General features: G+C 31.9%; 3 protein-coding genes across 3 annotated transcripts; all 3 read left to right on the forward strand.

Moving 5' to 3' along the window:
• The first annotated feature begins 1,463 nt into the window (after positions 1-1,463).
• Positions 1,464-3,029, forward strand: LOC18992201 (GDSL esterase/lipase At1g28640). Its single transcript, XM_024152790.1, is given in 6 exon segments — positions 1,464-1,683; positions 1,686-1,727; positions 1,886-2,104; positions 2,193-2,341; positions 2,420-2,696; positions 2,782-3,029. Coding segments are annotated over 6 exon segments (1,155 nt in total).
• Positions 3,030-9,453: 6,424 nt separating this feature from the next.
• Positions 9,454-12,695, forward strand: LOC18992202. The gene is made up of 12 exons (XM_024152224.1): positions 9,454-9,546; positions 9,636-9,682; positions 9,755-9,869; positions 9,984-10,115; positions 10,391-10,522; positions 10,604-10,716; positions 10,814-10,960; positions 11,395-11,463; positions 11,554-11,692; positions 11,834-11,905; positions 12,003-12,061; positions 12,593-12,695. The coding sequence occupies exons 1-12, from the start codon at positions 9,454-9,456 to the stop codon at positions 12,693-12,695; spliced, it is 1,221 nt and encodes a 406-aa protein (XP_024007992.1).
• Positions 12,696-13,439: 744 nt separating this feature from the next.
• Positions 13,440-15,339, forward strand: LOC112084092 (GDSL esterase/lipase At2g27360-like). Its single transcript, XM_024152905.1, has 5 exons — positions 13,440-13,758; positions 14,000-14,215; positions 14,312-14,460; positions 14,542-14,818; positions 14,912-15,339. Exons 1-5 carry the CDS (start codon positions 13,482-13,484, stop codon positions 15,190-15,192), a joined length of 1,200 nt encoding a protein of 399 aa, XP_024008673.1. The 5' UTR covers positions 13,440-13,481; the 3' UTR covers positions 15,193-15,339.
• The last annotated feature ends 213 nt before the right edge of the window (positions 15,340-15,552 follow it).

Consider the following 15,552-nt stretch of genomic DNA (forward strand, 5'->3'; position numbering starts at 1 on the left):
CTTTCTGTTCTTTCTAAACAATGTTGTGTTGACATAAAAATCGATAATTAAACCAACACGTTTTTGATTGGAATACATCAATATTATCTTAACAATACACTGATGGACAACATACTAGATGATGGGAAATCGCTTATAATCCATATAAGTATCCTATGTATCATAAAATTATGCTGGTAAAAAATATTGTACTCTTGAACACCATTATTTCATAAATAGTTGCAACTTATTAATCAATTGTTGCAGGAACACATCAAGCAATCTTTTAGGATATTCTGGAACAAGAATGGTGAGAGAAAGAAAAAAAGGAAAATTCTATTATACTTTTTTTGTCTTCCTTATACTTCCTCTGTTTCATTATAGTTGATTTTCTGAATATTTACACACAGATTAAGAAAACTATAAATGCTCAATTATTTATTGTTTATTTTTGTTAATTAAGTTATTTTTACAACTGATTTTACTATTTTTATTATTACTTTTTCTTTTTTAATTGTGCATTAATGGAGTAAAGCAACATGCATTAATATTATTCATAATTTAAAGAAGAGACATGCATTAATTAGATATAGAAAATCAAATATTATGAAACAAGAAAAAAAACCTAGAAAATCAACTATAATAAAACAGAGGGAGTATATATAATAATAATATATTTTAGTTGAAAGAAAGGAAAAAAAAAAACCTTTTTGTCATAAAAAAAAACTTATTTGATAACAGTAGAGAATATAAAATTATTCCGGTGAAGTTGCAGATTTTTTTTTTAGTTAATATATATATATATATATATATATATATACAGTTTTATGGGCTGAGATTCGAAAGGAATGGCAGAGATTAGCACTTGTGTCAGTGCATTAATCAGAATCTAGCTGTCCAGTTATTGCGGAAATGATCCAGTTATTATTGCCTGACATCGGCATGATATGTGGAACTAGTGATTGTGGTTTACTAGTTTTGTAAATTTGTTATATGGATGTTTATTACTTTCGTTCGACTAGAGTTATCTAAGCATGCACCACTATTTTAAAGTAGTTGATTGATAATTTATTTTTGGAATAGAAATTGGGTTAGATTAGTATTGTCATGCTAGAAAAAAAATGCTCAAGTACAGTATATGTTATATCTATTTTAATAGTTTGGTCAAGTGAAATTAAAATTTAAATGGAATCAGAATCAAATGTGAGATTTCTTCAAAAATGTAGAGTATTTGGTACAAGAAACTGAATCTTTAAAGTGGTGAAATTAAAGTGAATACAAAAGAGGTCACTTTGGGCACACAAACCAAAGCCTAGAAAAAAAAAGGACACTTTGGTTATGATTATTGCCATTGTTGTCTTCTGATAATGAACAAGGCGGTTCATGAATTAAAAACAAAAACAAAAAAAAATCTCTGCATGATTTAGTAGTGGTCAAAAGTGACTATAAAGAAATAGAGTAACAGAGACGACTCATATGTTCCCATGGCTTCTCCACTGAAGAAGCTAATCTCTAGCTTTCTACTTATCTTCTCCTCCACCATCATCATTGCCTCATCAGAACCACCGTGTCGGCACTATAAATCAATCATCAGCTTCGGTGATTCCAGCGCCGACACCGGAAATTATCTCCGTCTCTCCTCCGACGTCAATCATCCTCCTCAAGCCGCCTTTCTTCCTTACGGAGAAACCTTCTTCCATTCTCCACCGGCCATTACTCCGACGGCCGTCTCATCATAGATTTTATCGGTACCTAAATTTTTCCTCTCGTTTTAACAGAGATTTAGGCAAAACCACTTGTTTTCCTCTGCTTTAGGTCTTTCTTGCGTGAACAGCAAGTTTTAAAACCCTACTTGCATGCTCCATAGTCTTTGTAATACTGTCTCCAAATTTGGTTTCCGTAACAGCCGAGTTCTTGGGACTACCGTACGTACCACTTAACTTCGGATCCCAAAACGTGAGCTTCGAAAAAGGGATCAATTTCGCGGTGTATGGAGCAACAGCCTTGGATCGTGCGTTTCTTGTCGAAAAAGGAATCGAATCTGATTTCACCAATGTTAGTTTAAGTGTTCAGCTTAACATCTTCAAGCAGATTTTACCTAACCTCTGCGCCTCTTCTTCTCGTGGTTAGAAACTTATAACCTAGTTCTCTTACATATCTATGATAATGAATCGAGCTCGCTTCTAAGGGTTTTGTTTTTTTTCCAACTTTAGATTGCAGAGAGATGCTTGAAGACTCGCTGATACTCATGGGAGAGATTGGAGTGAACGACTATACTTACCCGTTTTTCGAAGGCAAAAGCTTCGATAAAATTAAAGATCTAGTTCCTCTAGTCATCAAGGCTATATCTTCTGCTATTGTGGTAAGATATATTTATATTTCCACCCACAAAATAACACGTCTGTTCTAAATTTTAACAAACTAAGAACCAAAACTACAGAATTTGATCGATTTGGGAGGCAAAACATTCGTGGTGCCTGGAAGCTTTCCACTTGGATGTATCCCCGCATATCTTACTCTATTTCAGACCGCGAAAGAAGAAGACTACGACCCTTTTACAGGTTGTCTCCCATGGCTCAACGAATTCGGAGAGCACCACAATGAACAGCTTAAGACAGAACTTAAACGACTCCAACAACTCTACCCTCATGCCAGCATCATTTACGCTGACCACTACAACTCTATGTACCGGTTTTTCCGAGAACCAGCCAAACACGGTGTGTGCGCCTTTAATACTCGGTCCTTGACCCTCACGTACGGTTTGATTTATGAACCAATATGCTTTTATGGATCCTTTTTCAGGGTTCAAGAACAGACCTTTGGGTGCTTCTTGTGGAGTTGGAGGTAAATACAACTTCACTGTTAGTGAAGATCAGTGTGGATACAGAGGAGTTAGCTACTGTCCAAATCCTTCTGAGTATGTTCATTGGGATGGTTATCATTCAACCGAAGCCACGTACCGGAAGATGGCTCAAGGTTTACTCAACGGTCCCTATGCAACTCCTGCTTTCAACTGGTCTTGCCTTGGCTCTGGATCAGCCGATAAATAGGTGTTGATGACAGATGATGATTAGCAAGAACAATAACAAAATAACAAAAAAAAAAAAAAAACATGAACAGGTTGCTTGTTTGGCAACGTTTTGGCACAATCAATGACAACAATTTCAAGGAGAGCATATGTGTTGACCATATTCTATCAGATGATGGCAGATGCACACTAAATCATTTTTTATTAGTATCTAACTTGTTTATTTAAATGCTTTAAATGCAAGGTGTGAATAAATGCCAAAAATGTGTATATATAACTATTAGATTCCTAACAACAATATTTATAGACTTTACTCTAGATCCCATCTTTATATGTACTACGTATGTTTCATGATAATGTCAGCTGCAAGGTTTTTAGTTTTGTATTACAAAAAAAATGCCGTTCTAATTTTTCAACAAAATTCTAGTTTTATCCATATTTTTGAGTTTATTATTAGAGAAATAAAACTCGTAAGTATTAATAAATGTTATAATAAAACGTTAATATAACACGTTAATGAAACAGAGATCTATTATATAAAGAGTGGGTTGTGTCTCACAAACTTGACACATCAGCACCTCCTTTTTGACACATCAGCTCTCTAGAATTTAATTTAGAAATTATTTTTTTTAAAAAGAATATAAAGAATCTGAGTACATCACAGCCTCCTCTATTTAAATCACATAGGTCAAGATAAATTTAATTAACAATAAAAATTCCAAAGCTCTTTTCGATGCAAATTTATCTTCTTATTAATTGTTCATTCTTCACAACCAAGTTTCGGAAAACCATTAGTTCCCTCCTCACCTTTCATAATTGTATCTAATACTCTTATAATTTCATTGCTTCCACTTGGATTATGGTGATTCTCGACACTTAAAGGTATATGCTCGTTCGTTCAACTGATTGATCGGATGTGATAGTCATATCATATGTAACTCATTTACTCAAATTTGAACCGTCTGAAGGAAAAGTTGACAAATGAAAAAGGCTCGGATCTGAGTGTAAATACTCAGATTATTTCGCTTGGTGTTCTTTTCTTGACGAAAAGAGGTTTGTGTGAGGTTATTCCGTGCATCTAGATTGAGTTATACCAGTGTAAAGAGATGAACACGGCTCAAATTCAATTGTTTGATGAAGTTCCTTAGAGAGCTTTTTATTGTCGTATTGCGAGTAATGAGTATTAAATAAAACTGTTTTGGTTTATTTATTTAGTTATACTATATAAATGTGTATATATTTCCATGAAACTCTTCTAGTATCAGTCACCAAAGTTTACATCGCTTCTGGTATTTTACAACTCAGAGTTCTTTTGTTCATCAATTATTATAAGTAAGGAAAATATTTACATATATATTGTAAGCATATGACTGTGCTTAATTTTGTAAGGAAATGGTCGTTTATATTGTAAACATATTAGTTTTTATACTTGAGTACAAACAGAAATTAGTTACTCGAATATTTTGCAAAGTAAAACAATTCTATTTTATTTTCTCTATCTGTTCACCAGCACGTGCTATATTGGATTTGTTTCTCTTGTAAATTGCAGTGGTGTTATTATCGTTGAAGGCGTTCTTAGCGCCAGAAAGTCTCTTACGAAGGTGTCCCTTCACGTTTGATTTTTGGAATTTTGTTTTTTATCTGTTTTTAGACTATATAAACAGAGGTTTTTCCCTAAAGTTTGGTATTGTTTATTTCTAATTGTCAAGATTATTTTGATTTTGGAGAAGATGACTTGTCAACATTTGGTTCCTATATCATTCTCACATCAGCTTTGTTCTTTACATATATTGAAGGAACATTCCCGTTGTATGTCCAACTTTTCCGTTGTGGCTGTGTTGGAGTTTTGTACCCATTGCTGCATCGCTTTGGCTATTACCTGGATCAGAAAGTATGTAATGTGAAGTGAAAATCTCTTTGGGAGAAAAAACGTTTGGGTTTCATAAAAAAATTGTTATAATCTCTTCTAAAATTTACATAATTTTGGTTTGAGTACAAAATTTTATTTTATTTTACCAAAGAATTTTTAATATGAAATTAAAAATACCAAAATGAACAAAACTAAACAATGAAACTATATTACTAACAAAAACATATATAAAGACCTGCGCATATACGCAGGTATGCTCCTAGTACAGTATAAAACTAGAATTAGACCTGCGCTACTTTGAATTGTTTAAAAATCAACATGATTACTAAATAATTTTCAATCAAATTAAACAATCCATATGTTTACCGATCGAGGAACTGATCTTAAGAGATGCGGATGCAGGATGGATTTTTTAGAGATGTTGCAGGAACATTATCACCAGCTCTATAGCAGCATATATACCCACGTCGACCAAGTTGGATAATTAGGGTTCTTCACTAACTCCCTAGTAGCATGCCCACCTAAACAAGAAAACTTATTCTCTTTAATTAAGTTATAACGATATTTATTTACTGAATCACAACATTAAAGAAAACATCTAAAAAGACTAAAATCATGAGATTTCCAGAGTCACAGACTCACTGCATCCAAAACTTGATTATACAAAAGTACTAAACCAGCAATTCAACAAAAATTACCACAAGGACTATTCACCGTGGAATTTAAAAAAAAAAACAATATTAGGGGATAGAAGCACCAAATCCAAATGTAAGAAACTCATGATGTAAGAATCGAAATTGACATCCTTTTACAAAAAAAAAAAAAAAGAAAGAATCGAAATCGACTTAATAAAATAGTATGGAATTCTTAATGTAATATCGACAATGACATATAAACATACGTCTCGGTGTATACTTCTCACTATGTGATCTCTTACGTTCGAATCCAACCAAATCTTATTCGATTAAGAGCACATTCTCTCCTTCTCTCTCGGTTTCATTATAGCCGGTTTTGATTATATGTCTCTACTCTTTTCCTTAATGTGGTTCTCTTTAATATGGGGATTTATTGGTTTTCGCAATCTTGGGGTTATGGTTCGATTTTATTTTGGATTTTGTTTAATATTAGTTGGGTATTCTCGGTTAATTAAAAAAATTAAGCATGTAAAATTAGTTTTTTTAATTAACCGAGAAAACTAAAATTAGTTTTTTTAATTAACCGAGAAAACTAAAATTAGTTTTTTTAATTAACCGAGAAAACAAAAATTAGTTTTCTTTAAAAAAATTAGTTTTCTTTAATTAACCGAGAAACTAAAATTTTAAAGAAAAAAATTAAGCATATAAAATTACTTTTCTTTTAAAAAATTAAGCATGTAAAATTTTTAAAAAATTCACGGTTGTTATTTTGTTTATTTATGTGAGCAGTAAAAATATTTTTTAGAAATTATATAGTTTTGTGAGAATCGTTTAAAAAAAAGTTTATTATCATTTTACGGAATTTAATGTTATTTTTATAAGTTTCCCATGCTCACTCCCCTCAAAAAAAATTCTACCAGGTAAAACTTTCTGTTTAAAACTGTTGTATCTTAACGAAAAGATAGAACACTGATTGTATTAGAGATTCTACAGCTAATTATTATAGTGTATTTTTCAAGTCCAGCTAATTAAGTATGTTAATTTCACATAAAAAGGGAAATAACTCATGAGAAATAAAAATTTAAAAGGATAGAAAATATCAAATCTCATTACCTTTTATCCTTTTTGACCTGATGCCAATATATTGAAAAAGTCTAACACTTTCCATGTTTGACAAACAAATGTGTATGTATGACTGTAACATAAAAGTGAAATAAACAACGGCTACTGTGAACAAAAGCAAAAAGTTAACAGAGTAACGGTTACAAAAATTTAGATAAAAAAAAGCTAAACTGAGATACTCTTGTCAATTGTCAGTTTAAGATATGAAACATGATGGATTGGGTAGAATCCAAATGATAACAACACGTGTAACAGTCACTATCTCCTTGTTCACTTTTTTCGGTTTTTCTTTACCATAACTTTCCATGCTTTTCCATATAATATCTTAGTATATTACTCTTTTAAAATTTAACTACCTTAAATAAAAGAGAAAATTACGTTTTGGGCAGGAAAAAAACAAAACATACATCTCTTTTTTTTTGGTTGTATTTTTAAGAACAAACAAAACATTTTTTTATGGGTATCTGTATTTTAACAACAGACAACCAAACATTTCTATTTAAGTAGAAAAATATTGATTATATTAACCGCTTTGTGTCATTATTTCTTATATTTTTCCAACTTGGCATTGTCTGAGTCTAAAAATTGACAATTATAATTATAATATTCATTAATTCATAGATTTTCCTGTATCCATCTTATTTGTTTTTATTTGAATAAAGGGTATTTCATTATCATTTTAATTTGGTTATACGTGTTGTAAAATTGCTTAGAGTTAAAACACTAAAACAAATAATACTTTCTGAAAATTTACTATACTTTATCAATAGTAAAATTTTAAACTATTAGATTAGTAGATTTTATGGATATCAAAATTATTACTAATTTTTACTGTAAAAGTATAATATTCTTCGAATGAAAAATTGTGTGAGAAAATTAACTTGAATGATAAAATCTATAAAACGACAATATATATAATTAATTTTAAAATTCGATTCATAAATCATATAACGATAATATATAATTAATTTAACTGATGTCGTTATTTAAAATTTTATATTAAACTAAAATTTTATAACTTTTCGGCGCCGTCAAATTAGCAGATAATATTAAAATTTGAATGTATATACATATCTTTAAAATATTAACAAGTTCTTCTGTTTTGTCACAAAAATATGCATATCATATTTGTTTTGCTAAACATTTGTATATATGTACATCTTTAAGATCAATCAATTGACTAATATGATATATTTCACATTAATCTGTAATTTTGTATATATGACGAATACTTTGTTATGCTTGATATACAAAAGTATATTTGTACTTTGTGAAGCTCTGAATTGTGTAGTTTCTTTTTGTGATTTCTTCACCGTAAATATTTAAGAATACAGTAATTTAAAGATACACATACAAAAGTTTTAACCACGTGGCATTGTAAAGATAAGGTACTTGAGACCTTCTTCTCACGCTGTGCATATATATATATATGGTATTCTTCTTCCATGTTCTCCCTCTTTTCCATCATCCATATCGCTCGACTTAATTTTCCAGTGTCTCTCCTTCTACAGTCGTTTCTATTAGGTATTTTACAATTCCTTTTCTTTGCATTTCAGTTCTGCTGCAATTCAGTTCTACACACAAATTTCTATTCATATTTTAACTGCAAAAACCAAATAGACCTTTTGGGGGGTTATTTTGTTTCTAGATCAAGAGTGTATACCATATTGATTTTCAATATAACCTTTTGTTATTTGATTTCTATATATATGATCAGTGGCGGAGCTATTTGACGGCGACTGGGTCAATTGACTCCGATGAAATTTATATATTTTTGTGTGGATATACATTTTTGTTTATATTTCGTGAGTTATCTAAACTCAATCGCGTATATTAACCCTCATAGATTTAATATTTATGTAATTATATTAATATTGATCCCCTAAAAAAATTATTCTAACTTCGCCACTGTATATGATACTATAGTTCCATATATTTCTTCAAATTTGATTTTTTTTCTTCAGTGCCTTCAACTTGTTCACAAAGTTTATGTCATCTTCTGATTGTAATTTTGATTTAGTTCTGTTTATTTTTTTTTAATATGAATTGTTAGTTTTCATTTTTTTCAATAATCTGTTTTTCATATATTCATTTTTATATTTGGTACTTCCCTATTCGTATATTAAGGTGGATTTTTTGTATCTTTTTGATGGATGCATTTGTTTCAAATTCATGTGTTTTGGATTTGTTTCATAAGTTTTTCTTCTATATGTATATATATTATGTATATGTATACATCTGTATAGTTTTTCTTCTATACATATATACATATAGTTACACTGTTTTTTTATATACATATATATAGTAGTTACACTGATTCTTCCAGACACACAAATTAGTGATATCAGAACTAGCCATTAGATATTAAAAAAACAGACCATCATTTAAAAAATGTCAAACTGTCTCCATTCGTTAACTTCAGTTTTTTTCGGTCATCATTGTTTTTGTTATTTATTTTTTAGACCAACGATATTTTGATATTTTAAACCACAAATTTTTTTAGACCAACGAGTTAATTTTTCATGATTTCGTTTCAAAGGATCCAGTATATAATATCTTGATTTTGAACTTCTTAAAAATGTCTCAGTTTCATCTCTTTCCGTCAATTTATATACACTCCCGTTGATGTTTAAATATCTACTATATGTATAAGTAGCATGAATAATTATTAGACAACAAATGATACCACATTTTTAGAAAAAAAAATAATAAAAAAAAGTTGTTGAAGTTACGAAGTTAATCAATTTCTTGGTGGTCACGATTATTCAATTTCTAATGTATATCATTTATCGAACTTTCAGTAGAAAAAAGCGGCCAATATGGATTGGAATGATGATATCTTCGACGATCAAATGTTTCAACTTAGTCCTTTGTGCTTCACCCCGTCACCAGACTCATTTCCTCCGATAATGGTATAAATATTTTATTTCTCGCCTTTTAATTTCTACATGAAAAACTAAATTGTGGTAATAAAATAAAATCGTTGACTTTGTGCAATAAGGATGTTCTACAAGACCCGATAGTGGAAGAAACTGCGAATGTGTTCGAAGAGGCTGTTGGATTAATCTCTAATCCTGTTGGATTAATCTCTAATCCTGTTGGATTAATCTCTAATCCTGTCGGATTAATCTCTAATCCTGTAATAGGCGAGGCTAACCCCTCAATGAATACACAATCCCCAAATCTAATCCCATTCCCAGAGACATTAACGCTAGTGCAAAATCCACCTGAAATGGTACGTATGCTACTTACATTTTTAATATAAGCAAAAATTTTATTACAAGCCATCAACATTAAACCATTAATGTACTTTGTAAGAACTAAATTCGTTTTCATTGTATCTAAGCAGGAGCATCAACAGCTATCAGGCAATTCACATGGGTATTTCCAAGATAACTTACTAAACAGACAAGCAGATCAACAACCTCTATTCGATCAAAACTTGTTGGATTCTTTTCTACAGCCAGATGTTTCTGTAATGGTAAATTGAAGATTTCTGCTTTTATTTATTTATTTTTATCTTTTTAATTTTTTTTTCTAATTTTTTCCTTTTTTCTTATTTTTCCCCTCTTTACCTTGTGACTTATTTTTTTTTTCCATTTCTTTCCTTTTTCCATTTTTTCTTGATCATCAACTATTTTAATTAATTTTTGCTGAATATAGCACATTCATGAGCTAGATACTATATGCCAGCAAAAGCAAACCATCAATGATAACATATAAATAATTAACCACGTTTTCATTTTCTGTAAGCAGCAACCGCAACAATTATCATGCAACTCACATAGCTTTTTACAAGGAAACTTACCAAACGGACAATTAAACCAGCAATCTTTGTTCAATCAAAACACAATGAGTTCTTTTCCAGAACCAAATGATCCTACAATGGTAAATCTACTTTTATCTTCTTAATCATCGATTACTTTTTAAACAGTTGTTGATGAACATGTATATTCATGCATGAGCCAGACAGGAACTGGTCAACAAATCGAGGGAGAAATCAATGGATTTGCACATCCAATAACGACTCAATCATTTGAGTTACCAAACCATCTTCAAGAGCAGTTTCGACCAGTTTCTTTGTATGTAACTAATTAAATTACAAATTGAATTATTTTTTATATTTGTAACATTGTTTTACAGATTTGGATATAGCTATTATTTTCATGAAATACACAGATCACCAAATTACCAGTCATATCCAACGTACCAGCATGGCCCAGTTGCTTCACATTTCAACATGTACGACCAGCAACCGCCTCCATTAGTTTTAACCAACAGGGAAGACGAACTTCTCGCCCCAAGGATGGTTGCAGATCTGTATGGGTAAGCTATTTTGTATATTGTGTTTAATATTAACTCAACACTTTTTTCGTATCGTTTTAAATTACCTTCTCTACACTCTACTTGGATTTTCTTGGTTATAATAAAATGGGTGAAGGAGCTAGGAGTTATTTATAAGTTCCAAAGCTATATATATATATATATATATATAAATATATATATCCGATATAATTTTCTAAAAAAACCTTATGGAGATGATAACCTTCTAAAGTGTTAATTTGTATCGAAACTCCAGAAATAGGGCTTAATTTTAGATGTGGCCCAAATAATAGCAAATTGGATCAAAATTATCTAAGATCAAGGATTATATTCCCGTCTCTATATGTGTATATTTATATCCTTTAAATTACACTTGTATTTGCTGCACTAAATTTACAACTCTATAAGGGCATTGTTATATGTTGGGTTTCATACAGGACATATCCTCAACAAAATCAAATTTCTGTGACCCCTCCTCTACCTCAAATTCCGTCGAGCTGTACAAGGTATCAAACCCAAACATAGTCGATCACACTCGATCTAGTGCAAGGTATAAATGAAGCTTTTGTGCTCCACAATAATTTTGGTTTTTGTAGGCCTCGTTTTTGTAGGAATCAAGGAAACGCGGCAAACGCCCCAGAGCTAGGAACTCGGCCTTCACCGAGGTTTAGATACCCTACCATCGAGACTTATGCACAATTTCTTCCATGCACGACCGCATTGGCTGATATGGAGGTACCATATTTTTTTTATTCGATGAATGAAACTATTTTTGGTTGCCACAAAAAAAAAGGACAGTAATTGTCTGAATATTTTTTGTATAAAAAATTTTGAATAGCTAAAACTTTACTGACAACGTGATGAACATTACAACAGATTAGCATTTTGGGACGTCGACCAAGAAGTCACTTTGAGCATGGGGAATCATCATCTTCCGCTCGAAGAAGGGTATTAGTTCTCAAAAATACACATAAATTTTATCCTACAAAAGAATCAAAATTAATTGACAAAGAGTAAATTAATACGAATTAATTTAATAATGCAGAGATTCTCCTTGCCAGAAAGAAATATTGATTCAAATGCAGCCAATCCTGTTGAAGAAAGGTTTATACTTTCCCATCTGTTTTTTTTGTTCCATTTACTCTTGTTATATATGTTCCATCTTTTTTGTTCAACACACATTATATTTCATCTATTTATCGTAATTGATTTCATATTTTCATCACTCATTTATTTTCATCCAAACATAAACATATTTTACCCAGACTACAAAAACGTCAGTTTAAGATACTGATTTTCATTTGCGGATTTGTTTTAAAAAATAAAGTAATTTATTTTAAAATATGGTTGTATAAATTTTTAACGACGTGATGAGCGAAAGAAATGATGATTTAGCGTACAGTCACGTGTACATGCTACTCAAAGATAGCATGCTGCCACGTACATAAGTTCATGATTTAAGTAATTTGCCGCATGTGATTATTACTTAAATTGCTAACAAATTTGTCATATATAACTTTATACTTCTATATTTCTACCACACTCTTTAGCTGAGATAATTATTTGATCATTCATCATTAAGAAACAATATATTTACGAATATAACTAATCAGTACGTTCCACTTCTTACTTCAGGCTACAAAATTCACTATATGATCCAAGGTATGAATCGCTCGGTTTAAAAATTGATCCCATTTTGAGAAGGTTTTCTGGATGGCCTGGGAAAAAGGGTAATTAAATTCTTATCTATTTTATTTCATCTATTAAACTAAAATTGTTTTATGCGCTTTGGTATTCATGTATTCTTTTTTCTTTTATTGATTTTTTTTGTTGTTGATATTGATGTATTGGTGATGAATTGATAATACTATTCTTCTCATATACTTACTTTCCAAGCTTATTGTAATCATTCATGCTTTTTTTTTTGGTTGCCTTAATCTATAGGCCAGTGATCATCGAGTTTTGAAGACTGAGATGCTTTCCATTGGAAGATACATAAAATTATCAGATTGGATCGTTGGAGGCACAACTAGCATATCAAACTATAATTACTAATCTAAAAACTATATTTATCTTAAATTTTGTACTCCGTTTAATTTGGTTTATTTCCCTTCAACCCTTTTACATTCAAAAGAATCGATTCTAGTAATTTGGATGAGGGTTGAAGAATCTTTGAACTTTAAAACCTAAATAAGAATCTATGAACTTTCAGTTATGATCCCTGTCAATGTTAGATATTTCATGAGAGTGTTTAAAAGTCCAATTAACCCATTTTTAAACGAGCCAAATACAAAGTTTTGGTATCCATACAAATTTATAAAAGAGACTTATAAAACAACAACAACAACAAAGGCTCGTGGCTCATGACTACTCATTGGCCCATCCCCCGCCAATTGTCATTCACTGTCTTTGTCTGCCTAAACATTTGGCTCTACTGTATATAAACTTTACCAAACAACAAAAGAAAAGATTTTGCATAAAAAAAGAAAGAAAGATAGATAGAAAGGCACTCCAAACCTCTCACATGGCGTATCAGTCTCTAGATTCTCATGTGCTGATAAAGCTGGTGAGCTTCTTTTTATCTACTCTTCTAGTGGTCACCACCGTGAGATCGGAAACGAAATGTCGCAGTTTCGAGTCGATCATCAGTTTCGGAGATTCGATAGCCGACACCGGAAACTTGATCGGTCTCTCTTCTCCTAACCAACTCCCTGAATCGGCGTTTCCTCCTTACGGAGAAACCTTCTTCCACCACCCTACCGGCCGTTTCTCCGATGGCCGCCTTGTTATCGACTTCATCGGTAATTTCTTTCTATCTAACACGAATTGAAATCAGCGAGAATAATCTTGTAATTGGTCTCTCAATTCACCGAGAGTTGACTGTGTTTTGGCTCTTGCTCTGTTTTTCCTCTGTTTTATGGCTTTGGCTCAACTTTTTTTTTCCGATTTAAGTTGTATAAAAAGACTTTAAAGCATCTGGAAAACTTGAAGCAGAGAGACGAAAACATTATTATTTTTTTCTTGGGGTGGTTTTGTTCACAGCTGAATTCTTAGGGTTTCCACATGTGCCTCCTTTTTATGGATCGAAAAACGGAAACTTTGAGAAAGGGGTTAATTTCGCGGTGGGAGCTGCAACGGCATTAGAAAGTTCCTTTCTTGAGGAGAGAGGGATTCATTGTCCTTACGGAAACATCAGCTTAGGAGTTCAGATTCAGAGCTTCAAGGAGAGTTTACTAAACCTATGTGGCTCGCCATCAGGTGGTGAAGAAGATGATCAACCGAATTTGACTATTTGCAGTTGAACTGAGTTCACTTGTAAAGGTTTGCTTTTGTTTTGTTGTTTTTTGGTTTTAGATTGTAGAGATATGATTGGAAATGCTTTGATTCTCATGGGAGAGATTGGAGGGAATGATTATAACTATCCCTTCTTTGGTCGCAAAACCATTGAAGAGATCAAAGAGCTTGTTCCTCTTGTGATCAATACTATTTCTTCAGCAATCACGGTAAAACATTCTTGATCTAAGGCTTCTAAGCTGACATTAGTGTACATGTTAAGTTGTTTTGAAATCTAATGTTGAATCCAGGAGTTGGTCGATATGGGAGGCAAAACATTCCTAGTTCCCGGAAATTTCCCTCTCGGATGTTCTGTAATCTATTTGACATTATATCAAACACCAAACAAGGAAGACTACGATCCTCTAACCGGATGTTTGACATGGCTAAACGAGTTTTCAGAATACCACAATGAGAAGCTTCAAACAGAACTCAACAGACTCAGGAAGCTTTACCCTCATGTCAACATCATATACGGAGATTACTACAACGCCCTGTTGCGCCTTATCCAAGAACCAGCCAAATTCGGTTTGTTTTTTTCCTCCACACAAATCTACACAACCAAAATACCACTGATGATCTTAGTGTTTGACTTGAGTTTTCAATAAATGATACTGTCAGGGCTCATGAGCAGACCTTTGCCCGTTTGTTGCGGTTCAGGAGGAACGTACAACTTCACATTTGGTGTAAAATGTGGGAGCAAAGGAGTTGGATATTGTGATGATCCTTCAAAGTATGTGAATTGGGATGGTGTTCATATGACTGAGACTGCGTATAGATTGATAGCTGAGGGATTACTCAAAGGACCGTATTCGATTCCTCCTTTTGATTGGTCCTGCCTCAGCTCTGAGATTGAGAACAAGGAGTCATTAGACACACATCATTCTTTGATGAACAACTGATACATGCTTGTCTGAAAACTTTGAGAGACAAGAAAGATAACAACTCCAGTGCTTGTGTTGGATCCTGTATTGTATTGCATTTTATTAAAAATCATTGGGAAGTGTTTTCAGTGAATATAATTCTATGTAGATTTAATGTTATGAATATGATTTCTGAACAGTTTAACTTTGAAAAAACACAACTTTCAGGATTCTAATCTTATCATTCCTAGAAAAAGAAAAAAACAATACTTTGCATTCCTAGAAAAAGAAAAAAAAAAAAAAAAAAAAATTTTATCTTTCAAAGTCGCATTCATAACGAAAGGACAAACAGCAAGAGAAGTCCATCTCTATCTACTTCGTACAATAACTGATTCTTTT

Source organism: Eutrema salsugineum, unplaced genomic scaffold, assembly GCF_000478725.1.
Source record: "Eutrema salsugineum unplaced genomic scaffold, Eutsalg1_0 scaffold_5, whole genome shotgun sequence".
Lineage (NCBI taxonomy): Eukaryota > Viridiplantae > Streptophyta > Magnoliopsida > Brassicales > Brassicaceae > Eutrema > Eutrema salsugineum.

What these genes read in the sequence shown, in the direction of transcription:
- LOC112084092 (XM_024152905.1), top strand. Translation starts at nt 13,482, where the DNA reads ATGGCGTATCAGTCTCTAGATTCTCATGTGCTGATAAAGCTGGTGAGC. An exon ending in CCTTGTTATCGACTTCATCG is followed by an intron (nt 13,759 to 13,999) that starts GTAATTTCTTTC and finishes TTTTGTTCACAG; the next exon opens with CTGAATTCTTAGGGTTTCCA. An exon ending in CTATTTCTTCAGCAATCACG is followed by an intron (nt 14,461 to 14,541) that starts GTAAAACATTCT and finishes TGTTGAATCCAG; the next exon opens with GAGTTGGTCGATATGGGAGG.
- LOC18992202 (XM_024152224.1), top strand. Translation starts at nt 9,454, where the DNA reads ATGGATTGGAATGATGATATCTTCGACGATCAAATGTTTCAACTTAGT. An exon ending in ATGGTTGCAGATCTGTATGG is followed by an intron (nt 10,961 to 11,394) that starts GTAAGCTATTTT and finishes GGTTTCATACAG; the next exon opens with GACATATCCTCAACAAAATC. An exon ending in CCGCATTGGCTGATATGGAG is followed by an intron (nt 11,693 to 11,833) that starts GTACCATATTTT and finishes ACATTACAACAG; the next exon opens with ATTAGCATTTTGGGACGTCG.